Genomic DNA, 27,621 nt, shown 5'->3' on the forward strand with positions numbered 1-27,621 from the left:
CTGGCAATGTCAAGTTCTTTCCTAATATCCTCATTTTTAATATGATATTGCCATTGATGCCATCTGTTCATGCCTCTAATCTTTCTCAGGACTCTCATATCTGCGGAATATAAGATCTGATAATGTTGGAGTCTTGACAAGTAACAGACTGATTTGGAATAAAATTGTAGATAGGAAGTTAGTAATGATGTAATTTTTTCATGTAGTACTGTCATATCCTGTACACCCCTTGAGGGTACATGGCAGGAATTTGATGATGATGATGATGACGATGCAGGCTGCAGTGCCGTTATTGTTAAGGACTCTGGAAATGTGATATACAAGTTATTTAAATTCAGAGTAAAACTAAAATGAATTAAAAATACACCAGTTATTTAATTTTTTGAATATTATAAAAATTATTTTTGAAAATAGTATTTGTTTTTCTTTACTATTGCTAGTATTGTGTCCAGAGTGCGCTTAGTATTAGCAGACTTCAATATGTCATGTGATGATGTAAGTATATTTCAGTATTTGATTGTTAAACAGTTGGTTCTCGCAGTCTTGTAGGACCAACAGAATAGGTTATTGTAGAACAATTGCTATGATGAACTTCCCTTAACATACCATTGTTGTTACTGGGCTTTGAATGGGATTATTCAGCAGTTTATTATATATTAACTGAATTTACTATAATGGTGTTTCTGGTTGACTACTGAATAGTAAAACACTGTTTAAGTGAATAGTTTGGAATATAACATTCTGTAAAATATGGCTTGATTAAATAAACAGTGCTACTTCTAAAAACTTGATTAACACAAAGACGGTGAGTTGATATTAACATCCTTTCTTAGTTGCACAATAGTCTCTCTCTCTTTTATATGGTTTTTATTTGCTATGATGCTCTGTAGCCTTTGAACGGACAGTTCTCTGATTCCTAAGATACTGAAATAAAAATAATTGGCTGAGAAGTATTTTAAGTGTTATAGGATTAAGATGTACAACATTCTGCTCACAATGCACTAAAAAAATGTTACCACAAAAAAAAAAAAAAATCACATTACCTATTGCTTTTAAGGCAGACTTCCAATTATACTTTTGGTAACTTGTGCTTAACCCTTAACCTATTTACGTCAGCTTTCTTAATATGTGGTACCATTTTGGTATGGCTTGGACTATCTGTAAGCCTATAACAGTATTGCTCTGACTCAAATTGGTGTTGATAAAATAAGATATGGGAAATACTTGCTAAAAATTGCCATCCAAAATCAGTTTATAGTTTTAAATTGAACTTTTTGTATCAATCTCAACCCCCCCCAAGTTGCATAACTGCTATGTATGAGTAAGTGGTTAGAGATAGAACTTGTTCTCTTTCTTAAACAGCTTGAGATTATAGTTTTCGCCTTATGCCATTTCTGAAGAAATGGCATAAGGCGAGTGAAAGAGGAGGCTAAATTGATTCACTAAGTTTAGAGTTGAATTGTGCGTTGGCAACAGTAGCTAACATAACTGAAAAATACCTGCAGAAAAAAGCACAAGGGAAATAGAATGTCTAATTTGTGATTGAAGTGAGGGAATCATCTTTTAAGCAGATTGCTATGCAGTCTGGTTAAAAGATGTTTGCTGCTCTAGAAGCATCTTTTAAGCAGAGAAACTAACATCTTTCAGAAACTAAGATGTTAGTTTCTCTTTGTGTAGCTAGGGAAATACTCTGCCTTTCATCTATCTAGCAATGGTGTGAAATCATTGCTAGATATTATGAAATGTTTTCTGTGTCTGCAGCTTTTTATTTTTGCTGACAACATAAAATCTTGTTAAATCCACAAGTAACTATGCTACTAAGTTGCATGTCACAGAGCTTGCATTATGCTGTATAGAGATAATATGCTACCACAGATAACATCAATACAGATTCTCTGAGTTCACTATTAAGCCAGAGTTTAGTATACTGCCTACATCCAGTGCTGTCATGATCCACCATCTGTTACATCATTTAAGAAGACTTCAATGTGCTGTTTGCCTATGTTAGATCCAAGCCACAAAGCTATAGACACTGTAACTGGTCAGCTCATCTCCTATATATAAATATTATTTTCACTTTCATTTCTACTTCAGTGGTCCCTTTCTTGAATCTTTTTTGCTTCATGGCCATCAAAAAAGAAAGTGATTATTTTCCAGGAATCTGTTTCATGATATATTAGAAACCAGTAATAAAGGAAATTCAATATTTTGTATATGTAAACTAATAATAAACAGTGTGTGTGTGTGTATATATATATATATATATATATATATATATATATAGGAAGCATAGCCATATGTTCACTGGGCATTCACAGATGCCATATGGTCACTCCAATGCTCATCGATGTGCCATGCTAGGCTTCGCCATGTAGTCCTGTTGTATGCTTTCTGGAGGTTTCAACTCTCTGAAGATCAGTCCCTCCACACACACACACACACACACACACACACACACCATCCATCCATCCATCTCATTGACGGTCTGCCCCTTCCTCTTTTTCCAGGAACTTTACCTTCTTCTATTCTTCCAATATGTCCAAAATATTTTAACTTTCTTCTGTCATATCCTTAAGGAGCCTTGAAGTTCTGTTGATCTTTTCCAATACCCATTCACTTGTATGCCTTTCAGTATATGATATCCTCAACAGCCTTCTGTAATACCACATCTCAAAAGCAGCTATCCTTTTCTTATCTGACTTCTTTAGGTTCCAAGTCTCACATCCATAAGTCGCTGTTGGAAAAACAACTGCATCCAAAATCCTGAATTTTGTTGATATCCTGAACCATGGAGATAGATCCATCCTTCCGGATTTTAGATAAGTCTCTGACTGTTGTTTTTTAGCCATTCCTAATCTTCTTCTGAACAGCAATTCTTCACATTAATAATGGATCCCAGGTACTCAGACTTGCTGACTTCTTCAATTCTTTCTCCATTAAGGTACACTTGTTTCTTAAGAGCTTCCCTGTTTGTATTTTATTTGAGAACCATAATCTTTGTCTTGCTAGGATTGAGTTGAAGTCCTTTTTTATTACTGATCTTAACTTTATCAAGAATTTGTCCTAGTTCTTCCTTGTCATTACATAGGAGTATGGTATCATCAGCATACCTCAGATTACTGATCAATTTACCACCCATCCTAATTCCTGTCTTGAGCTTATGCTTCATCCAATGCTTCACGCATGATGTCCTCCACATATATACTAAACAAGTGAGGAGAGAGTAAACATCCTTAACTCCTTTTCCAACCTGAAGCCAACCAGTTAATCCAACTGGTTAACTACCTGTTCTTGCTGCGCCTTCTTGTTCCCTGTACAAGTTATCTATCAACCTGATAGTGTGTTGAGGAAAATCCATTCTTTTCATTACTTCCCACAGTTTCACATGCCGAACACAGTCAAAAGCTTTAGGGTATTCTAAGAAACACATTACTGGAACAAGTCTAAATTCTTTATATTTTTCTATGATCTGTCTAAAGCAAAGGATCTGATCTCTGGTGCCCTTACCTTTCCTAAAACCTGCTTGTTCCTTGGCCTCAATCCTATTTAGCATGATCTTCAATAAAATTTTGCTTGCATGAGACATTAAAGTAATAGGTCTGTAGTTCTTCCAAGCCTTCATATCTCCCTTATGTAGTGATATGAAAACAGACTTCTTCCAGTCTCTAGGCCATGACCTTGTCTCCCATATCCTTGTAATCAATCTATAAAACACTGTTATCCCTCCATCCCCTGTGGCCTTACTTAACTTTTCTGGGATTCCATCTGCACCTCGGGCCTTATTGCTGTTAAGCTGTTTAACTGCTCTTTCAACTTCATGCCTAAGTGAAGGAGGTTACAAATCGGAATTTTCCTAGTGAGAGGGCTCCTCCATATTTTCTTCGTGCACTCTTGTACAGTTACTCGTAGTATTCTTTCCATTTGTTTTTCATTTCCCAATTCTTCTGTTAGTAATGCTCCATTCCTGTCTTTGATGACATTCAATTTGGGCCTTAAACTTGTGTTTTAGGTCATGAACTAAATAAAACATCCTTTTATAATTGTGCTTCCTCATCTGGACCTCTATCTCTTCACATTTATTAGTATAAAACTTTTTCTTGTCCTGCTTGATAGCTCTTCTGATTTCTCTATGTAATTTTTAATATTCTTCAGTCCTTGTCTCTTTGCTTTTCCAACTGCCTTCTTTTTGATTAGTTCCAATGTTGTCTGATATCCATGGGTCTCTTGGTCTTATTGGGCCGAGATACTTCTTGGCTGTATCTGCATTATCACTTTGACTCCTTCCTTAGTCTGTGCGGTTAGCCTAGTGGCTGTGCGCTTCGCAACCATATGCCTGGGGAAGGAGTGTCCTAGGTTTGAATCCCGTCGAAGACGTGAGGAGCTGAAGGATCATCCTCAGCCATAGTCAAGTTAGCTGGTCTTGGACAGTAGGGTTTTTCCCAAGTTTATCCTGGGGTTTTTCATCCCGCAAAGCAGGCAAACCGGCTCTGAGAACTCGATGCTACGGACATATGATACACCGGGGCGTAGGGCTGACCACCTTATCCTGTGAACAGATTAAGAAACCCTCGACACTGCAAGGTAAAAGAGGGTAAAAGGAAGATGAGATGAGCTGAGACTCCTTCCCAAAGCATTTCTGGTGAGTTCTCCTCATTGGTCTTCAAAATATCATCCAACCGAGTTTGTTTCTTCTGTGAATCCACTAGGAATTACTCTAACATCCAGTCTAGCGGGGTGTGCCTGACTTGGAAGTTTTCAGAGACTTAGTCTTACTTTGGGTAGCATAGTATGTGAATTAAAATGACCCTCTATAGTGAAAAACATTTCCTTCTTCCCAATGAACGTCATGCTATACAGCTGTAAGTCAAAGCACAGAAGTTTTATTATAGCACTAAATGCGACATGAACTTGTTTAATCTTTTTTGTTTTTTAATTTATTTTTTGTGACAGGATTATTGTTGCAAGTACAAGTGGTTGTAAGTTTCATACATCATAAGTCAAGGACTGACTATTTGATTATAGGCAAATAATAGAAACACACATCCTAGCAGTTAGCATATGGACAATGTTTCCTCTAAGCTGTATGTGTGTGTGTGTGCATGCTCACACACCAGTCAGTAAGGGAGTGCACCAATCTGAAAAGACAGCTAAAGTACTAAAGAAATAACCTTTATATCATGTTCAAACAGCTGTTCAAATCAGTAACTGTTATCTGGTCATCCAAGGATAAACTCCAAGAAATTTTGGGGGTCTGTCCTTGTCTCCACATCCTGGAGTGTATGTAGTGCCCTGTGATTGAAACATGGCCTACTATGGACAGACAAGATGTGTTAATCTCTGTTTGAAAAATGCTTTCTACTATTATAGCAAATGGAAGAACATGCTTTGGACACACCTTCACACAGGATTAAATTGAAGGAAACCAGTGTGCTGTATACAAGTTCTTACATGTCATAATGGCTGTGAAACTATTCTAACCTCAACAAGAAACTCTGGCTATGTTAAACTGACAAAAATTTGGGAGACAGTTATCTTTAGATCACTTCAACCCAAGAACTGTAGAAAGTTTTCTATACAACATTAGAGGGTTCCAAATTAGGTTGTTAAAATTTTTTTCCATTCCAGTTGGAACTGTTTCTTAATCTTTGCATGTGCTGTTAACAAAAAGTTGTGCTCGGAAGATACCAGTTAAATATCTTTGAATGATTTATTATGTTTGGTGTTGTAATTCCAAAAGGAGAGATAAGAAGGCTCAAGGAGATTACTAAAAGTGTTAGAATAATGGCTGTGCTTAATACAGAAATTGAGCAGTCTTAAATTGTGACTGAAGCAAAATCACAATAATTGCACACAGTTGTCATTGCCCTTAAAGATAGATGTTACTATTATTATTATTATATGGGCAGATCAATGGAGTCCGAAGACTCATCACAGGAGACCTGATCTATCTACACAATCTGTCATACCTCTCTTTGAACCCATTAACAGAAAAAGCACTCACAACTGGCAACCCATTCCACTCGTTCACCACTCTCTAAGCAAAAAATCTAGTCCTCAAACCCTACTGACCACACCTTTATTCAACTTCCAAGGATAATCCCTTGTTCTGGTCCCTCTAGCCAAATGCTGAAACATTTTCCCTTGCATCTGTCCTATAAACTCCTTTAAGCTTAAATATTTCTATCATATCCCCTCTTTCTCCTATCAGCCATCCACACACCTTTAATCTATCCTCATAGGGCACATGCCACTAACCTTCTTAGTCACTCACTCTGAATTCTCTCCACTGCTTCCACATCCCCAAGAAACCCAGGGGACCAGGCTTTTGCACAGTAATTCAGATGTGGGCATATCAAGGACTTGTAAAGAGGAATTACAAATTCCTTATCTCTGGCTTGGATTACTTGGCTAGTGCAGAACACATTAACAAGGCAGTGTTCTTCACTGGCCAAGTAATCTTATGTGCTACCTCAGCAATATGTCCTCTAAACTTGAACTCTCTGTCTATCACCACCCCTAAATCTCTAGCTTCATCTATTTCCTAGAGTACAGTGCCATCAGTGTGATAAATGGCTTGTAATCTATTTATCCCAAAGTGCATAACTTAACATTTCTCGACATTAAACTGACACCCATTAACTTTTGTCCATACTGACAGCCTGTTTAAATCATCCTGCAAGTTCTCCACATTGCCTTGATTAACTATTACTCTACCTAATTTTGCATAATCAGCAAACAACTGAATATTTCCTTTCAGGTTATTTCCTATATCATTTATGTATAAATTAAACAGCAATGGTCCCAGCACTGAACCTTGTGGCACACCACTAGTAACTTGCTTTTGTCTCGATTCTGCCCCTCCATATGCTACTTTTTGATATCTGTCCAGCAGCTTCCCTCTTATCCATCCCATTTCTTCCAGTTTGCATAACAGCGTTTCATGTGGTATTCTGTCAAATGCCTTTGCAAAATCATCATGTAGCCATTTCCTTTATCCAACTCAGCTGTTACTCTATTATAAAATGTTAGTAAATTACTAAGACATGACTGACCCTTCACAAAGCCTTGTTGACCCTCATACAGTATCATATTTTATCTACCCATTCTTGAATTATTTTTTTTTATTAATTTTTCAAGTACTTTTACCACCACTCCTGAGATACTGATTGGTCTAAAATTTGCTATGTAGTCTTAGAACCTCCCTTATGCAAAGGAATAATTTTGTCCTCTTTCCACTCCCTTGGAATTTTACCATAGCTGAGACTTAAATTAAAGAGCCTAGTCAAAGGCATTGCCAGTTCCCTTGCACATTCTTGCAAAACCCTAGCTGATATCCCATCTAATCCCACAGTTGTATTTACATTGAGATTTTGCAATATCCTAAGAACCTCCAATTCATCCACCTCTGTTCCTGCATTAGTGTCTGTCACATAGGTTAAAGCAGCAACCTCACTAGGAAGATATATGCTTGCAAAGTGGTCACTCAGTAAATCAACTATTTTATCCACTTCCGTCTCCTCGTGATCATCTCATTAAGGTTAATCTTCCATAGTCATTCTTCCTCTTACTTGCCACATAACAAAAGAACTCTTTGGGATTTCCTTTGGACTGTTCAGCTAAATTCTTCTGATAATCTGATTTTGCCTTCCTTGCCATGCTGGTCACCTTTCTTGCCTGAGCCTTGTACTGTTTGTGGATTTGCTGGTCACCTTTCTCTTTATATACCCTCCACAGCATTTTCTTCTTCTGAAGCTCGTGCTTATTGATATTACTTATCCAACTCCTACCCGATTAACCTTTCTTACCCTAGGTATACAATTTAATACTGCTTCCTCTAGATGACCCTTAACTATATCCCATGCAGTACTGACATCCTTATCCTGCAGTGTTTTATGTCTATCAGAGACTCAAGCTTCTTTCTAAGCATGTCATAATCACCTGCCTTGTAGTTCCACAAATATCCTTCTTGATAGAATATTCCTCATATTTTACAATTTCTCAAGTCAAGACCTCATGGTCACTTTCACCAATTGGAAGCAATGTTGTCAACTTGGTTATGGATAGCTCTTCTGATCCTATGACCAGGTCCAATACTCTCCCATCCTTAGTCCCCTCCATCACATGCTGCCTTTAGTAATTATCTCTCAGCAGTTGTATAAATTCTATTTCCTTTCTGCCATGTGATCTTTCTTCCTTCCAGTCTATATCTCCATAGTTGAAATTAGTACTCATTGTACTAATTTGGCAATGTCTTTCAGAACATCTGTGGAATTCCTTGGCCTGTAGCAACAACAAACTGTATATTTTGTCTTACTGGTCTTAATCTCACACCAGATTGCTTCAAATGAACAGCCATCCACCTGCCTGTCTCCTATTCTTTTTGGTTGCAATTCATCTGCTATCATCAACAGTACTCCTCTCCCCCATCCTATCTTCTCTGACTTCCCTGAAAATATTGTGTAAGATACTATGAAAAATGTAAGCTGAACAAGAAAATCTAGTGTCCTTTGCCTAGACTGAACTGCCATAGTTTAAATTTCTGACTTGATATGGTATAGTTTATTACTAGTATACTCGATTATCAATATTCGTTATAATTTTTTCCAACCCATGTATGCATGAAAAATATTTTGTGTGCAAGTTTCCAGTCTCATACTTAATATGTATGAGACTGGAAACTTGATATGCAGTAGTGAAAGTCACAAACTACAAACCTCGATATGCCTAAAATTGATGAGATCTTTGTTAAATGATCTTGTACATTGTACTCTAAATATTTCTATAATAGCACCCTTAAATGCTTTCAGGTTCTAGAATAGGAAATTCTTTATATCCATGTAACTACAAAAAATATCACTGTTTGCATAAGTTGCAGTAGTTTGTTTAGCATATCTGCTGACTGATTAAGCTAGTAGATACACTGAACTCGTGTGTAGCGGCTTAAGTGCTGTGAAGACATCATGTTGGAGGCTTAATGGATTTTTTACAACACTCAAAAAGAATTAAAATAGAATTTAATACTTCCTATATTTCGTCCTAGTCACTAGGACATCTACAGGGATTACAAAAACAATGTAACATGCACACACAAATCTTACAATACTAAGCCCAACCACGTGGGTGACACTAAAGTCCTATCTAGGTGGAGCGCCCTCTAAGGGCGGTAGTAGGTGGCCTGAAATGTAAGGTGGGACCTCTGGTGAGTGTTTCCCAAATCTTCGGAAGCTTAATGCAACCGTATTTATTAAGATTTGGTTGGTTTCTGAGCGCTGCTGCTGCTTCTAAGAAAAGTCTCTCTTTCTTGAATTTGCTGTGGTGGAGCATGGTGGTTTTCTTCCATGATACTCTGTGGGTGATGTCCAAAACATGGTCAGCCAAGCCTGAATGGCAATAGTTGTTTACATATGTAAGGCTTGTGTTTCTCCAGGCGGATGGATGCTGATCTGCCTGTCTGTCCAAAGTACGCCAGCTTACAGGAACAGGGTACTTTGTAAACTCCAGGCAGCGAGAGAGGTGGGAGTTGATCTTTCGTAGAACGGATAAGGGTAGCAAGTTTGCGGTAGGGCTTATATGCTGTGTGTAGGTTGTACTTTTTTAGCATCTTGGCTATTTTATCAGATGTGCCACGGATGTAGGGTATGGTGATGGCATTTTTAAAATCTTGTCGACAAGAAGGACAGGGAATGGTGGAGGAACTGATTATTTTTTTGATACTGTGTTCGCTGTAGCCATTGGAGAGGAAAGTGTTGTGTATGTGGTTAAGCTCAGTAGTAAGGGCGGTTCCACTGGAACAAAGATTGTGGGCTCTCTTAGTAAGAGTTTTGATGATGATGCCATATTGTTGTGAGGGGTGGTGGTGGGAGAGTTTGTGAGTGTATCTAGGACGAAATATAGGAAGTATTAAATTCTATTTTAATTCTTTTTGAGTGTTGTAAAAAAATCCATTAAGCCTCCAACATGAGATAAGCTGAACAAATGTCTCTGCATCTTGCTGATGTAGGTATGAGTTTGCCCACACAGCACAGGCTGAAACTAACTAATTAGAGTGAATTAATTTGGAATTGGTTAGAGTAATATTGAAATGTAGAAAGTGGAGATTTTACTAAATAAAATAAGTGTGACAAGTATGATTTATCATATAATTTTATAGTATGTTCAAAAACGTTTTGACTGTAAATTAGAAATCGCAGAAGTGAAAATTTTGGCTGAAGATCAAAATTTGTGTTTTGTTTTTTCTGATCTTTCTTTGCAGTTGAGTTTTTGATAGTTATTACTGGTTATGAAACTTTGTGCTTTCAGTACAACCCTGAAACAAAAATGCCAAAGCATGCAGACTTGGTGACAATGCATGCCAAAGCATACATTGTCACCAAGACTGAAAAAGGTGTCAGAGTTGCAGATCAAGACAATGCTTGTTTATATTTTTTTTATCTTAATGGCATAGTTCACTTCATATTCATTAAATGAGATCAAACAGTGAACCAGCACTGTTATTAAGAAGTATTGAAGCTGTTTGTAAGAAAAGACCTGAATTTTGGTTGAACAATTGGATCATCCATCACTACGATGCTACTGTACATGATGCAATAGCTTTCCATGAATTTCTGGTTAAAAAAATTAGTTGCAAAATTGGATCATCCTCTTTATTCACCAGACCTCTTTGGGACTTTTGCGACTTTGGCTTTCCCCTAGACTGAAGAATACCTTGAAGGGATGCATCTTTTCTGACATCCATTATTATTATTATTATTTTATGACACCTCCAGGGAGTCCAAAGACTCATCGAGGGAGAGTGTGCCAACAACATCGAATGATTAAACCCTTTCCAACTACTAACTGCACTCACATATAGCAACAGTTAAAAAGCATTCCAGAAGAAGAGTTAGGTATATGTTTTGAATGGCAGCATTATCTAAGTGCATTGCTGCACAAGGTGATTACTTCAAAAGTTATAGCATCTGCAGGTCAGCAAATAGTTTTTATGTATGTCTTCCCAGAATTTAATTGTTACTACTTGTATTTTAAGGTGTTGACTGTTGAGATGACTTACTGAGGATTCTAAAGCACCTTACTCATGTGGCCAAATGTCAAATATGTTGTCTGCATAGTGCAGCCAGACTAATGTTCGAAAGTAGCTGTGCTAATTGCTTTGTGCTCAGAAAGCTCTATGTAAAAAATTGGCCAGAGGAGGGGAAAGATCACTACCGTACCATTAATTTGTTAATAGATCTTTCCTTGCCAAGTAAAGTAACCTGTATGAGTACTGAATTTGAATAATTTAAAAATATTAGGAAGAAGTTAGACTTTATTAAATCATGTTTCTGTTAATGATACATTGGGTAAGTAAGGATATAGGGTCAAAACTAACCATTAAATGTGATATTTTAACATTCACACCAGGCTGTGTATTGTTATTTGTGCATTTGGGGGTTTGCTTGCTTCCTTTTCTCCTCTGGCAAGCACATTTTTACATTTTCATCAGTGAGGTATGAGAGTTTCAGGATTTTTTGGTTGAATTTAATATTTTTGAACTGCATGGTATAGAAAATATCTCAGTGTAATATTCTTCATATTTTGAGTCTATATATTTATAATTTCCTTTTAAAAATGTTATGCATTACATAAATGGATTGGTATCTACACCCAAGTGAATATGTATGAATTCCTAGCTGTATTTCTATTTTGTGATTATATTATGGTGTGTTATCTACAGAAATATCAAAAGAAAACAGAGGCAATCAATGCAATTAGGTCCTACCATCTCTAGAAATACTAAATTGCACTTTCATATAGTAGTAGTATAGTAAACAACTCTGAGCAGTATTTCTACAACTGTTTTTTAAATGAAAACATTGCTGTGTAAATGTGTATTCAAATTATCAATTAGTTCTTTAGACTTGCAATTACTTTAAATAGTTGTGATAAATATTCCTTCATAATTTATAATTCTGTGTAGACCCATGCAGTACTACAGGTGTCCAAAACCAAATCTGACAGAATATGGTGATTAATCTTTAATTCTCACCTTTTTGCTGGTTGATTTTTCATCTTGCCTGTTTTGCAAGAGGAAAAACCTGAGTTTTTGGAGGAAAAAACTCTGCCATCTCTGCATGAGCTCATCTATCAGGGCTTGTCATCTGAAGGTATTCACCTTCAGATGACAAGCCCTGATAGACTATAAATTCAAGGTACCAAGAAATTATATACTTGGCTTAATCCTTCATCCAAGTGCAAATAGTTCAGAAGCAAACAAGTTTGCTTCTGAACTATTTTCAGGACTGTGGCAACTCGTATAAAGAAGCTAAGACTTCACATCACTCGCCTAATATGCCATAATGCCAAGCACATCTCCTTGCAGACATGTATAATGCTATGCATTATGGGAAGGGTCACTTTCAACCGGTCTGCGTAGTGATGTTATTGAGGTCTCATCAGTGGGAGCCATATCCAGATGTGATACTAAGGTTGAAGTAATGCAGAAGTCACGCTTTCTTATACGCATAGCCAAAAGGTGTCATACCTCATTATTAAAATAATACTCTGGATTAGAGAAAATTGTTGGAATTTTTTCCATTTGTTTATATTATAAATTAAAGATACCAAGTAATTATATACTTGGTTTAATGCTTTATACAAGTGTAAGCAAACAAGTTTGTGTCCGAACTATTTTCAGGATGTGGACAACTAAGACAAGATACTCCAGTCCTGAAAACAGTTCAGGCATAAACCTGTTTCTTACACTTGGATAAAAGATTAAACCAAGTATATAATTTCTTGGTATCTTTAATTTATAGTATAACGAAGTGGAAAAACTTCCAACAAGCCCTGATAGATGTACTTTACAACTTAACCGGGATTTGAACATAGGTCTTTCCAACCAAGGGACATTGTTGCAACTGACCGAGTTATTGAGGCTCTGCTGAATATTATTAACATAATGGATAATTTCCATTTTATATCCCTCTATTTGAATCACAAATAAATTATACACTATACAGAAAAGCACTGTTGTTCCTTTCTTAAAATAATGATTTTTTTAACAGAAGAAAATGCAAAATTATATAATATGAAATTTCTCATATTTTAGTCTTAAAGTCTCTGGATACATACATCACTAGGTTTAAAATTTTAGATTTTGCATAAACCTTCACAATTCTTTTTCATCTTATTTGGTGGCAACCTTGGAGATTCAGTGGCAAGCCCTGTAAAAAAACATTGATTGATTGAGCCAGAGAGGCATGTGGTAAGGCTGCCTGTAAGGATAGAAAAATCAGAACTCCATGGTGGACACAGGAAGTTAACAAGGCAGTAAAAGAAAAGAAGAAAGCTTATCAAAGGTCCTGACATAAGTCAGCTAGTGCTCTTAGAGAATACAGAGACAAATGTAAGAAAGCTAGTTAGGCATGATTTTAGTAAAGACGGTAAATTAAATATGGAAATGGACAACAAAATCAACAAAGTTGGTATAGTAAGAAGTCAACTGAATAAATATATATGGAATAAAAGAAATTACTGAAAACACTAAATTAGCTGTATACAAGACACTGTTTAAACCAATTTTAACTTATGGATCTGAGAGCTGGGTTAGATATAAAACACTTGACGAAAGACTAGAGACTGCAGATATGAGAGTCCTGAGAAAGATTAGGGACGTGAACAGATGGCAATGTCATATTAAAAACGAGGATATTAGGAAAGAACTTGACGTTGTTAGCATCCAAAAATGTGTTAGCAGATCCAATCTCAGGTGGTATGGTCACTTAAACACAATGGGAGAGGAAAGATTAGCAGAACAAGTATTCTCTGCTAGGTTGGCAGGAAAAAAATGCAGAGGAAAACCAAGATGTAGGTCGATTGATACAGTAAAACATACTTTAGAAGATAGAAATATAAGATCCAATAATGTTGGAGTCTTAATAGGTAACAGATTGATTTGGAGGAAAATTGTAGATAGTAAGTTAGTAGTGATGTAAGTGTTTCATGTACTACTATCATATTCTCTACACCCTTTGAGGGTACATGTCCGGAATTTGATGATGTTGATATAATTATGGTTAAGAGGATTATTTGTGTGTTCAGTAACAGCAGACTTCTGATGTGTTATCAGGTTTGATTCTGTGTAATATCTAGCATCCAATGTGTGTGGACTCACCTGCTCTTTTTACGTGGTTGAGGTGTGTGTGTGTGGGGGATTCTGGCTCCTAACGATGCCATTTACTTGAAAGCTATCTCTCACTCCCTATATATCCCACTGTATAGCTACAGATGGGGGGTGGGGGGATTGTTGTCTAGAATGTGCATCTCCCAATGGGTGTTTCTGTACTCCTAACAGTTGTCATTTTAATAAGGATGTCATGGAATTTTTCATACCAAGAAAAGGAACAAAATGGTCATAATTTTTGAAGTATAAATCATATAATCCAATGCAAATTTTGTTTCTTACTAATCTAAAACAAATGCCCACCAAAAAAATACACTACTAAAGGTTTAGGTGTATTTCATAAATTATATTCTTGTCTTCATGTTTAACTCAAGCATTTGCTACCAATAATTTTTACATGAAGTTACCTGTTAATTGTCATTGCTAAATGGCAAGAAAAGAAAAATCTAAAAATGTAGATATGCATTATCAACATTTTTAGATATTCTAGATATAGTAAAAATTCTGACCTCTTCTATTTATATAATTATATTTACAGATGCTGTATTATCAAAATAATGGATTCTAAAATATGAACTAATTTTTTAAATGAATTTAATGCTTACAGTAGTTTTCATTTTAACAGAATGGAAGATTAATATTAAAACCACGGCCAACAACTTCCTGATATTAGCTTTAAAATAAATTAAAAAAAAAAAAACAGTATATGAAAACAGCAAGTGTACAAGTCACCTGTTATGATCTCATGATGACCTGCATCATCTGAAACTACAGAAGAATTGTATCATGCAACATATCTGATTCCTAAATGGCAGTTACAAATGACAACAGAGTTTGGCTAAAGTAAGTCTCCAGCAATATTCAAGTAAACTATCAGAAAAGTGATACATCTGGTTGATGTTTTGGCCTGAGCTGAGTGATAAGATCTTGTTTGAAAAACTTGGTACTTTTTTATGAATTTCAACATTAGTTTTCCCTTTGTGTGAATACAGATTTAATTTCCTTTTTAAGTTGCACTTGATGCAATATAAAATGATTTTAAATCCATGATTATCTGCATGCATTTGATACATCTCCATATTCATTTAGTTCTTCCTTTTGTCATTGGTAATGTTTTATGAAGTTTAAATATCATATGCAGGTATTTGATTTCAGATACATTAATCAGCTTTGTATATTGCTTGTGAATATATTTTAATTTTTCTTGATGTAGCTTATCAGGAAAGTTCAGATATTCTAATTAGAAATTATCTTATCCATGTTAATAATGCAAATCTTTCACCAAGAACTTTTATTATTTTTTTAGTGTACATATGATGGTTTTCCATTTTTTTTAACTTAGAAAATAAAACTGTTTAATATGTTATTTGATTACTAATGAAAAGTTTTTTATAAAATGCTTATGAGTATGTGGTTTTGTTTGCAATAATTTTGATAATGAGTTTTAATAATTTTTTTCTGAAATCTGCTCTAAGCAGAAATTCAAAATTTTAACTTTTACTTTTGACTTGTTTTTTTAAATTAATTCATTGATGTGTTCTTGTTGTATTTTCATTATATTGCTGGCATTTAATTTTTTAGATATAGATAAAATGTATATTTATAATCCCAGAAGGAAATATTATGTAAAATCACTTGTTTTTAATTTCATCTAAATAATTTAATAAAATGTAGATACTGTTTGTGGTAATAGTTCAAGAATAAGAATTAACAGTGAAAAGGTGATCATATATATACAAAATATTTCACAAGCACATTTCAGCAATGGGATGTTATGTTCATGCATTGAAAATTGTCTCTGAAGCATGCTTCTGAATTTTCTAATGTTTTGAAAGTGAAGAGAATGTTATTTTATTAATAATAATCAGTTATTCTTTTAAGACTATGTATACATTTCAGCATTATCTTGCTAAATCATGCATTAATTTAAAAATCAAAACATTTATGGTCTTTTTTTATAATCTTAATGTGTTTCGGTTAAATTTATTAGTTTTTTGCCAATTTTGCTAACATACATTGGGCATTGTTTTGTTTTCATCTTTTTCAAGTTGAATTATATAGGTTCTATGATTAAAACAGATGAATTTGCTTGTGATGTATAGGGATAAAAATTTCATATGTACAAGGTAAAGATTGGTGCATATAAAAAAAAACATTGTATTTTAATTTCATTATGTTATTGTTAAACTTTATTAATGCAGAAAATAATTACAACAGCAAAGCGGCATTCACTTGGATGAATATCTCAGTGATTAATTTTTTTCCACAGAAAAATGTGACTTTGAGGTGTAACAACAGCCGCTACACTTAAAACAACTCAGTTTATTCTTTCTTCCCTCATCAAAAATAAATGCTTATGTAAAATTTATTTATTACTACCTGAAGAAAGTGATATTTAATTAAGCAGACTATTTGTAATTTAAGTAATATGCTCTAGGATGAAGTAGGCTACAATGAATTTATCAGTGTATTTTTATATTTCAAATAGCAAATTTGTGTGTTATATTCTGGAAACATTTGTAATAAAGCATTGCCGTGAATTATTTTACTATTCATATTAAATGCATTATTAATAATATAATGGGTTAATTTAGAAAAGTAAAAACTTTAGTGTTATACTGATTCTGTTGCAGAATAAAATAGTTTTGATATGGATTAGTTCAAATAAGCAACTTTTTAAAGTTTTATTGTATTGTCATAGGATTTTTCCACACCAGATTACATGTATTGTTAATTTACATTGAATAAACAACTACTGGTGTGTCTCAAAATCTAATTGCATATGTTTCTTTTGACAACTGAATAAAATACATTTTTATTGAAGAAAAGAGCTTAAAAGGTTTACTTTTCATGTAGGGAACTATTAAATGCAGGATAATAAATACTTGCTTTATAGCAAAGCAAATAATTACCTTTCGATTAATTGATATAGAGTGAGCTTCTAAATCAAACCTCTGGCAAGAGTTGCTTTATCACTATTTAAAATAATGAGCTCTGCCCAGAAATTTGCCTTCAATTAAAGATTAGATTAATCTGCAACTTGTAAACAATGGCACTACTATAACTTTTTTTGAACTACTCGTTGATCAGTAAGAAACAGTTCAAACGAGTTGTCATAGGATTCAGAGGATTTGTCTGGTCTCAGAACCAATATCTATCTAGTGCAAGAGGGTCTGTATTTTCTTACGCTTTCAAAAGTTGATTGAAATCTTATTTTCTTACTTGGTTTGCTTACTTGACTATAAGATAATGGTTATTTATTCTTTATTTAATAATACATCTTTATCCATATCAGAATGAAATCAGTCAATGCATAGGACTTTTTTATACTGTTTTTACTTTATTTCAAGAACAAAATTTTATTACTAGTAGATGCTCTTGAAGACACTGATCCAGTGATAGAAATGTAACTCCACTACTAATTAACTGTTTCTTCCCAGCATGTATCATATCTAAGCAGAGTGAGAGTTTGAAAGCTTCTAAATGAATTTATTTTATTTCTGACTTTCCTTATATAAATAAAAACAGGTGGCTTTCCTCTATATTTCTCATGTTTTCAAAAGTATGAGCAGCTGCCAGACTCCTGCTCAGTCTCATTTCATACCCACTGAAGTAACTACTTCATTCTGTCTGCCTGTTTTCTGGAACTACCTCATATAGTGTTCTCCAGGGGATTTTAATCTCTAGCCATTCTAAAAACTTGTTGGTAGGTTTCATCTTCACCTCTTTTCTAACATTTTGTAACTTTCGACATATTGGTGTCATTAATAATAATAATAATGTATTATTATTGCCCTTGTGTTATTTGGTTACATTATAAGCTGAAGAAAATATCTATCCATGATTGTGAAAAATGACCTGAATCATATCCCGAGAAAATAGTACCTTAAGTTGATCAGTGTTGATAGCACCTTGGGATAAGTTGACCTTAGCATGCTTATTTTCCTACATAAATTTCACTAAATCAAACTAGCAGCAGTTCTGAAACTTTTAACATCCCTGCAAAACCTGTCAGTACTCCCACAAGTAAGTCTTTTTATTATTTCAATTTTGGCCATGTGCAAGTGCCTGCTAAGTGTACCACAGAACACAAAAATCTCAGCAATAGAGGCCAACAAGGACAGTGTTCTGGGCATAAATCCTCTAATACTGTCAAATTTTGTAGCTGTAGACTAAATGTCACATACTAAAGCAGATCTTCTATGCAATTTTTGTTGCACTGGTTGCATTCTCCTTGCATAGCAGTGTTATGAACCAGCATGTAAACTTCTTGTGAATCTGAATTGACCTTTCTACTGCCTGTTGTGCCTCCCTTCAATAAAACCTTTGCTGAAATTTAGGAAAATGCATTGAAAGATTGGAGCAGTGCCTTTTTTTTTTATCATGAAAAACTTTCTGCCACACAATCAATTGAAGGGCTTCAATTGATTTTATGGCAGAATCAGCCCTTCGACAAAAAATCACCCACCACTGATACCGCCATCTCATTCATGATTTGAAGATGGGGGTGCTTAAGGGTCAAAGCTGTATAACTGAGAGGAGACCTCCACATAGCCTTTAAAGGAATGCGTAGAACCGACCAGGGCTTTCGACCTAATGTCCAATCCTCACCTTCTCGTGGTGCACCCTGTTGGGTATCTACTTTGATACTGAATGAACGAAGATGGGCTGGCAATTGGGGATTTAGCCGACCAAATTGTATTCTTATTGGTTAAACCAAAATAAAAAATGATGGTACAACATGACAAAATTTCATGCCGGCTGGGGCGTCGCCCGGTTAAACAAGGTCCCTTTGTTTTCGCCAGGCAACCAGGGTGAACAGTGAAAAGTCAGCTACTGGAAGAAATCTGAAAACAAACCCCAATTCAACATCACCAGAGTTAAAGATCTGTACTATCAACGTAAGAAGCCTGAATAGCAAAGAAATGGAGCTAGCTGAGGAATTAGATAAGTACCAGATCGACATAATAGGGGTGACTGAAATAAAAAAGACCAAAACTGGTGAACTCTTTCTGAGCAGTAAATACAAAATGTTATATTCAGGGGCAATGACAATCAAGGAAAAGTAGTAGCCATAGTATTCAACACAAAATACGAGGCTAATCTTCTTGAATGGCAGTCAGTCTCAAGTAGAGTAATGTGGGCAAATATGAGAATGGGGAACTGGACAATGAGACTTATTTGTGCCTATGGTCCCACAGAAGGTTCTACTAAGGTAGAAGTGGAAGAATTTTTTGAGGCTTTAGAAAAAGCAACTGACACAATGAAAAAGGAAAAGTTGGTCCTTATTGGGGATCTAAATAGCAGGGTAGGAAATGATTGTGAGACATACAAAAATATTTTGGGAAAATTTGGAGAAAAGAGCAAAGCTAATAATAATAATAAATATTTGTTGAATTTCTGCTCAGGACATGGACTAGTTATTACTAACACCATGTTCCAACATAAAAATGTGCACAAATTCACATGGAGAGAAGAGGCAAGGAATAAGAAAAGTCTCATTGACTATGTTATTGTTGATAGTGATGTTTTCTCCCTGGTGCAGGACACTAGAGTGTACAGAGGATTTGAAATTGGAAGTGATCACTATTTAGTCTTGAGCAGGATAAAATTGAATTTCATATTGAAAAGAATAACATGTAAGAAAGTTTTAAAGAGAATAAAAGTTGAGCAGCTCTCAGATGTGAACTGTAGACTAAAATACAGAAAGATTATTGAAAAAAAATGAAAGAGTTCGAGAACAGGAATCGAACCTTGAAGATTCAGTGGCAAACTCTGAAGAAAACATTGATTGATTCTGCTAGAGAGGCATGTGGTGAAGTTGTCTGCAAGGATAAAAAAAATCAGAACTCCATGGTGGACACAGGAATTAAAGAGGCAGTGAAGGAAAAGAGGAAAGCATATCGAAAGTTCCTGTCAAATAAGTCAGCTTGTGCTCTTAGAGAATATAGAGACAAATGCAAGAATGCTAAAACACTGTGTAAAACTAGCTAAACAAAAGTCATGAGAGGACTTTGGCAAGAATATAGAAAATAAATATGAAGAAAGTTTAAAATATTCTGGAGGTTGTTGAAGAAGCTTAGGAATGGAGGAAAGAGTGCTGTAAAAGGAGTTAGAGATGATAAAGGTGACATGAAAACAGGAGATATCTTTTTCTCCTGTTTTCAATTAACCTAATGGAGTAATTACTTTGAAAAATTGCTAAATGAAACAAGTAGTGATGATAGCACAGTGGTAAAAAACATTGACCAGGCATGCAGTCAGGAATATATATCCATACTTGAAGTAGAAAAAGCCATCAAAGGCTTGAAATGTGGAAAGGCAGCAGGAGTAGATGATATTCGACCAGAAATGCTGAAGTATGGTGGTATAAAAGTCTTACAGTGGCTGCACTGCATAGTTCAGAAAGCCTGGACAGAGGGACGAATTCCTGATGATTGGAGTAGAGCTCTCATAGTACCCATATATAAAAAGGGAAATAAAACTGAATGTGAGAATTACAGAGGTATTTCCCTCCTGAGTATTCCTGGCAAGATCTATGTAAGTATACTTGAGAAACATTTGAGAAGAATTGTGGAAGAAAAGCTGGGTGAAGAACAAGCTGGATTCAGGCCAAATAGAGGCTGTCAGGATCAGATCTTCACGTTATGACAAATAGTCGAGAAAGCATGGGAATATAACAAAGATCTGTATTTAAATTTTGTTGATTTGGAAAAGGCATATGACAAGGTGCCAAGAGAAGCTATTCAATACACTGCAGTTATATGGTGTCAATGGGGCATTATATCAAGCAATACTTAGTCTTTATTTGAGTTGTGAGTCAGCAGTTAGAATTGAAGGAAGTACAGGAAGATGGTTTAATGTATTCATTATCTATATGGATCACATTATGAAGGAAAGTGGTATTTAACATGATATCGAAATTGGAGATGTTAATGTCAGCTCTTTGCTTTATGCGGATGATGTTATACTTTTAAATAAATCCGCTACAAGTCTGCAAGATTCTCTGACTAAATTGAATAACTGTTGTAATAGATATGGTATGAAGGTCAGCAATAAAAAGATAAGAGAATGAAAATAGGCAGAATCATTGAAAATGTCAACTGTGTTGTGAATGGAGAACCTGTGGAACAAGTAAAACATTTCAGCTACTTAGCCACGATTTTTACTGAAGATGGGAAATTAAAAATAAAAATAGACAACAGAATCAGCAAAGCTGGTATGGTGGGAAGTCAATTGAATAAATTCATATGGAATAAGAGAGAAATTAGTTGGAACACTAAATTAGCTGTATAGCTGTATACAAGACAGTGTTCAAACCAGTTTTAACTTATGGATCTGAGAGCTGGGTCAGAAGTAAAACACTTGACCAAAGACTAGAGACTGCAGATATGAGAGTCCTGAGAAAGATTAGAGGCATGAACAGATGGCATCAATGGCAATATCATATTAAAAATGAGGATATTAGGAAAGAACTTGGCATTGTCAGCATCCAGGAATGCATTAGCAGAACTAATCTCAGGTGATATGGTCACTTAAATAGAATGGGAGGGAAAAGATTAGCAAAACAAGTGTTCTCTGCAAAGTTGGCAGGAAAACGACCCAGAGGAAGACCAAGATATAGGTGGATTGATAAGGTACAAAGTGCCTTAGATGATAGAAATATAAGATCTGATAATGTTGGAGTCTTGACAAGTAACAGACTGATTTGGAGGAAAATTGTAGATAGGAAATTAGTAATGATGTAATTTTTTCATGTAGTACTATCATAACCTGTACACCCCTTGAGGGTACATGGCAGGAATTTGATGATGATGATAAAAAATTTACAATTATTCTAAGTTTGCAAAACTCAACCTGCTTTTCCTGATAAAAACCTAAACTTCAGCATCTCCAAGTGCTACCGATTCCAAGGCACTACCATTAGTTTAAGGCGGGGGGTGGCATTTGTGCATACCAAGGAGTATTCAACTTGGATATCCCAATTATGGTCTACTTTTGCTGAAAATTTCTCTTTCTCACTGTCCAATTCCTGTGCTCTCTATTTCTTTCCCAATGCCACTGACTACTCTGAAAGTTTCGACTTCCTCTTAAATGTTGATGTCTTTGAGTTCAGTTTTCTTAAGAGTGAAGTTGTCGTCCTTGGAGATTGTAATGTTCCCAGTACCAACTGGCTTACCTTCTCTAACTTCACATTTACAAATGAGCTTAGTCAAATTGTTCACATGTGCAGCAGATTACTGAGTAATCTTCAAATACTCGGGACCTCTTCATTATTGGTCTCTCCAAGTGTACTATAAAGATTGTATCTTTAAGTAATTCAAACCACAACCTTGTGCTTATCTCTTCAAAAAGCAACACCCATATAGCCATTCCCAACCAAGAGTCATCAGGCATTATAAGAAAACCAAGTGGGCTGACCCCCAAGACTTCTGTCTCATTCCTATTCGAATGAAGTAATCCTCTCTGGTATGGAAGCATATATTCTCCATTCTATGCCAAATTCACATCCCCTAAGTAAGCCTTGGTTCTCAAAGATCCACCAATGCTATACAAATGAAAACCAAGCAGACCACAACTGGCTGTCATTCAGAACTCTGCCTTCAATCACTGCTTACACCAAAGCCCAAAACAGTTGCAAGAAAATCAATGAATCAAAAACTGATTTCCAAAGATTCAAAAAGCAGGAAATTTATGTCATACAAAGCAGCTGGTCATAACTTTTGCGCAATCCTGTTCCTACTGCACTCAGATGGATTTATTATGTCGTTATCTACAGAAAATCATTCCTCTGGCATCATACTTTTCTCAAATGCATGCATAAATAATTTGGTGGTTATCTCCCAACCTACTATTGGGCTACTAAAGGGCTGTCAATGTGCAATTATATAGCCTTTCACAGTCAAGTCATTCCCACCTTCTAGCAGTATAGCCTGTTTCTACAAATGGGGTATCTGGTGAGCATTGCCACTGCAAAGGCATATCTTCTCTTGTTAGAGAAAATGCCTACTCTACCTCTAGAGGGTAGATGTCTTTCATCACCCAGTGAAATACCATCACCTTGCTTATTAGACCAAACCTGACTGCACCACCTTGTAGCCAGGTTTGGTCACTAGAGCAAAGGTTCCGGTGTCTGCCCCCCAACTCTTCTTACATGCAGTGAGTGATAGCCTCAAAAACTAATCACTGTAAGGGGGGGGGGGGGCCTGGATTCTCCCCCATTTGAGAGTACAACAGTAAAACGGCTCTGCTAGTTAGTACACGGAACCGAATCTGGAGGCTTCCCGATCAGTTAGTGAAAAATCCTGCAGCAATGTATTTTGCCAGTTTGCAACTGGAGGGAGACCAAATACTGTGGCTCCATGAGAGCTGTCAAGGCACTTATGGACAGGTGACCAATTTCCCTCTGCATGGGTAGTATATTTGTATCACCTCTCGCTGCATGCCCCACTTCCTTTTTTATCTCTTTTTTGAGATAAAAGGGAAGTGGGGCATGCAGTGGAATTTTTGAGATTGGCAATGAAAACGAATTTCCTCACACAAAATAGTTCCAAAAATATCAAAAATCCGACCAAAAAATAAAAATAAAAGGCAACAGAAATCCAATCAAACAACCCACCAACACTAGTTTTTTACAAAAAAAAAAAAAAGTTTCCACATCCACTTCAACATTTGTGGCCTAAACAGTAATACAAGTGATATTCACCACCACCTATAGTCTTCTAAACCAGAACTATTCCTCTCAGAATCGCAACTGGCAGCCTCAACGGCCACTGTACACTTCAACTGCCTAAACTTTACTTTACACAGCTCCTTCCACCACAAGGGCAGTACTTGTGCATTCGTGAGAACCGACATACCACGCCAGAGACTGCATATCCTTGAAACCTGCTTTGGCTCATAATTTCTCTACCAAATCAACCTGCTCTTTTCATATGCTCTCTCTATTGCTCTCCAGACTCTGTCAACCACCCTGACCTCTTCAACTTTTTCTAAAGCTTGACTTTCTGCAGTCTTAAGTATCCCAATAGCGTGGTCATCCTTCTTGGGGACTTCAGTGACCACAACTCATATTGGCACCCATTCTCCAGTTTCACCAGTCAAGCTAGCAGCAGTGCTGAGGTGTTCGCAATCATCAATCTTTCCACCAGAATACCAGACAACCTCCAGTTTGCCAACACACTTGATGTCTTTCTAACAAGCTCCCCTTCCATGTAAACTGTGGTTGATTCTCTTGGAAACTTGGACTACAACCTCATACAAGTCTCTTTTGCTGCAGAACAACTTACAACTACCAGTTCACAGTCTTGTGTCCTTAGGCATTACAATGGTGCCAACTGGGAGGACCTCCATAACTTCTATTCCTCCTTCCCATGGTTTGACTGTTGCTTCAGTCTGATCCAAATGCCTGCTCAGATCGAATAGCAAACCATCCTCATAGGATGATTTATTATTTGATATAGGAATGAAGGCTTTCATACCCTATTCCAGTCCAAACTCTCAGCCACCATCCAAGCCTTGATTCTCAAAAAAAAGCATGCCAATAATACTGTAAAAGAAAAACTCTGCTTACCACAGTTGGCTCAAGACCAAAACTACAGCTGCCTATATTGCAGCCTGCAACAGTTGTAAAAGAATCATCAAGTTCAAGACCTCCTGCCCAAATGGCAGTCACTCCTTGGTTCACTGCCAAGGTCATTGGATGCAACTTCTGCCCACCCAGGTTTTCACCACTCTCACATCCAGATGGTACTGTAGTCACCTCACCAAAAGACAAAGCCAACTTACTTGTATCACTCTTCTCTTCCAATTCCTGCATTGAAAACCTGGCAAAGTCCCCCTCTGCTCCACAAAGAACAGCTCCTTTCCTGTCTTCCATAGTCTTCTGACAAAAAAGAAACACAATAGGTAGGATGCTAATCCTACCTATTGTGTTAAAAAATTGTGCCCCAGAACTAACACCTATTCTTTATTGCCTCTTCAATTTATTCTATTCAACAGGCATCCAACCCTAAAATTAAAGATACCAAGAAATTTTATACTTGGTTTAATCCTTTATCCAAGTGTAAGCAAACAAAGTTTGCGCATGAAGTATTTTCAAGACTGGAGCAACTCGTAAAGGTGGTATGACTTCACATCACTTGCCTTAGTATCCCATAATGCAAAGCACGTCTTCTTGTGGACATTATAATGCTATGCATTATGGGAAGTGTCACTACCTGGGCCTGTTTCGACCTTTATTGAGGTCTCATCAGTGGGAGCCAGCCCAGTGATACCATATAGGAGTTGACAAAAGGTGTCACACCTTATTATTATAATACTATGGATTAGAGATAGTGCTGAAAGTTTTTTTTTTTTTTTTCCAGTTGGTTATATTATAAATTAAAGATGCCAAGAAATTATAAACTAGGTTTAATCCTTCATCCAAGTGTAAGCAAACAAAGTTTGCACCTAAAGTATTTTCAGGACTGGGGCAACTCATAAAGGTGTGGTAGTAAATATCTGGGTAGTGACTCTTCCCATAATGCATAGCATTATAAATGTCTGCAAGATGTGCTTTGCATTATGGGATGCTAAGGCAAGTGATGGGAAGTCATACCACCTTTAACACGAATTTGCCCCAGTCCTGAAAATACTTCAGGTGCAAACTTTTGTTTGCTTACACTTGAATAAAGGATTAAACCAAGTATATTATTTCTTGGTATCTTTAATTTATAGTATAACTAAGTGGAAAAACTTTCAACATTCAACCCATCCCAAAGAAAGGTAATAAAAGTCAACCAATGACTAACTGTCCAATTGCTCTCACTTCCATTCTTTCAAAAATTATGGAGATGGTCATCAACAACCAATTTGAACCATCTGATCAGTGACCAGCAGTATGGATTTCGCCACTCTCGAACTACAGCTGATCTTGCTTTCACCACCCACCTCTGGACTTGAGCAATGGAGAAATTTGGAGAAACTTATGTGGTTGCCCTCGACATTTCAAAGGCATTTGATTGGATTTTGGCACAGGGGCCTACTCACAAAGCTGCCATCCTGTGGTTTGCCTTCCCTACTCTACAACTAGATTGCCAACTTTCACTGGTCACTCACTACATGTCATGGTGGATGGCTTACTCTCCTCAGATTTCCCCACCAATGCAGGAATACCCGGATTCTGTTCTTTCACCCACTCTCTTCCTCTTGTGTATATACAGATATATATATATAAATGACCTCCTCACAGATTTCCAATGCTGTCCATAGCTCTGCCAATGACGGTACACTCCATTCCTCCTTTTCATTTGACAAACCTTATAGTGTTCAAGTATTAGAATCCTCAAGATCTACCATTACCATTGACCTGAACTCGAATCTCCTAGCTATATCCCAGTGGGGCAAGGACAACCTTGTAAACTTCACTGCCTCCAAATCTCAGTTCTGTCTGAGTTTTACAGTCTTTTACACCACACCTTTTTACAGTCCATCTTAAAACTCACAGAACCATCTTCACTGCCTTTTTTATTTCACCTGTTTCTCTCCTTTGGAACAGTCTTGCCCACTTTGCCTTCTCCAAACATTACAACCCTCAGCTGTTCAAGCAAAATGTGAACATGCCCCTTCTTTCTTCTATTCTTCTTGCCCCACATAGGGTACTAGTGTGTTATAGGTCTTGTGGCTTTTCATGTGCGAACCTGATAATTTAAAAAAAATCCAAACACCGAACACTTAATATCTCCTCCGACCTTTCATCAGAAATTGATCAGGAAAAAAAATCCTGTCCAAATTAGATACCAAAGGGTCACCTCCTCCTAATGGCATTCCTCCAATTGTCCTGAAGATTTGGTTGACTTAATCATTTTACTCCACTGTTATCTATCCTGTTATACCCTGGAAATTAGCTTATGTCTACCTCATTCCCAAGAAGGGTGATAATCCTTACCATCAAACTACTGCCTAAAGTAATTATCCTAAGAGCCCATGGAGTCAGACTCATCTAGGAGGTTCTTTTGTGATACGCACAGATCATCATACTGTGCTTTAAACACACTCAAATTCTCTGCAGACAGCACTCTCTCAGGCAAGGCATTCACAACTTTGCATGCAAAAAACCTGCTTCCCACTCCCCTGCTCACACCCTCCTTATACAGTTTCCAGGGATGACCTCTGGTTCTCCCCTGATCTCCCACTGTTTTCTGTAAAACCTCTCCAACGTTGATCCGATAACAAACACTTGCTAACTTATAGATCTCTATCATATCATCCCTCTTCCTCCTATCCTTTACACTCTGTAAATTGCATCTTCTCAACCTTTTCTCATATTCGACATTCCAGAGATCAGAAACTACCTTAGTAAATCGCCTGTGGACCTTTTCCAACATCTCTTACTCTGTTTGAAAACCAGGTCATCAAATCTGTGCACAGTAGTCCATGTGTGACCTAATCAGAGGCTTATACAATGGAACAAGAATCTC

At 36.3% G+C, this 27,621-nt stretch overlaps 1 protein-coding gene across 2 annotated transcripts in view; it reads left to right on the forward strand.

Moving 5' to 3' along the window:
* LOC150103645 (nuclear envelope phosphatase-regulatory subunit 1-like) overlaps positions 1 to 16,989 on the forward strand; it is a 110,106-nt gene extending 93,117 nt beyond the window's left edge. For both annotated transcript variants that reach the window (XM_090397717.1, XM_090397716.1), the window contains exons 5-6: positions 441 to 495; positions 14,787 to 16,989. In XM_090397717.1, coding sequence (XP_090253843.1) covers positions 441 to 495; positions 14,787 to 14,828 — 97 coding nt within the window. In that variant the 3' untranslated portion in view covers positions 14,829 to 16,989. The remainder of the gene's footprint in view (positions 1 to 440; positions 496 to 14,786) is intronic.
* Positions 16,990 to 27,621: the final 10,632 nt, after the last annotated feature.

The sequence above is a fragment of the Typopeltis vanoorti genome, chromosome 9 (assembly GCF_054136105.1).
Source record: "Typopeltis vanoorti isolate ZY-2024b chromosome 9, IOZ_Tvanoo_1.0, whole genome shotgun sequence".
Lineage (NCBI taxonomy): Eukaryota > Metazoa > Arthropoda > Arachnida > Uropygi > Thelyphonidae > Typopeltis > Typopeltis vanoorti.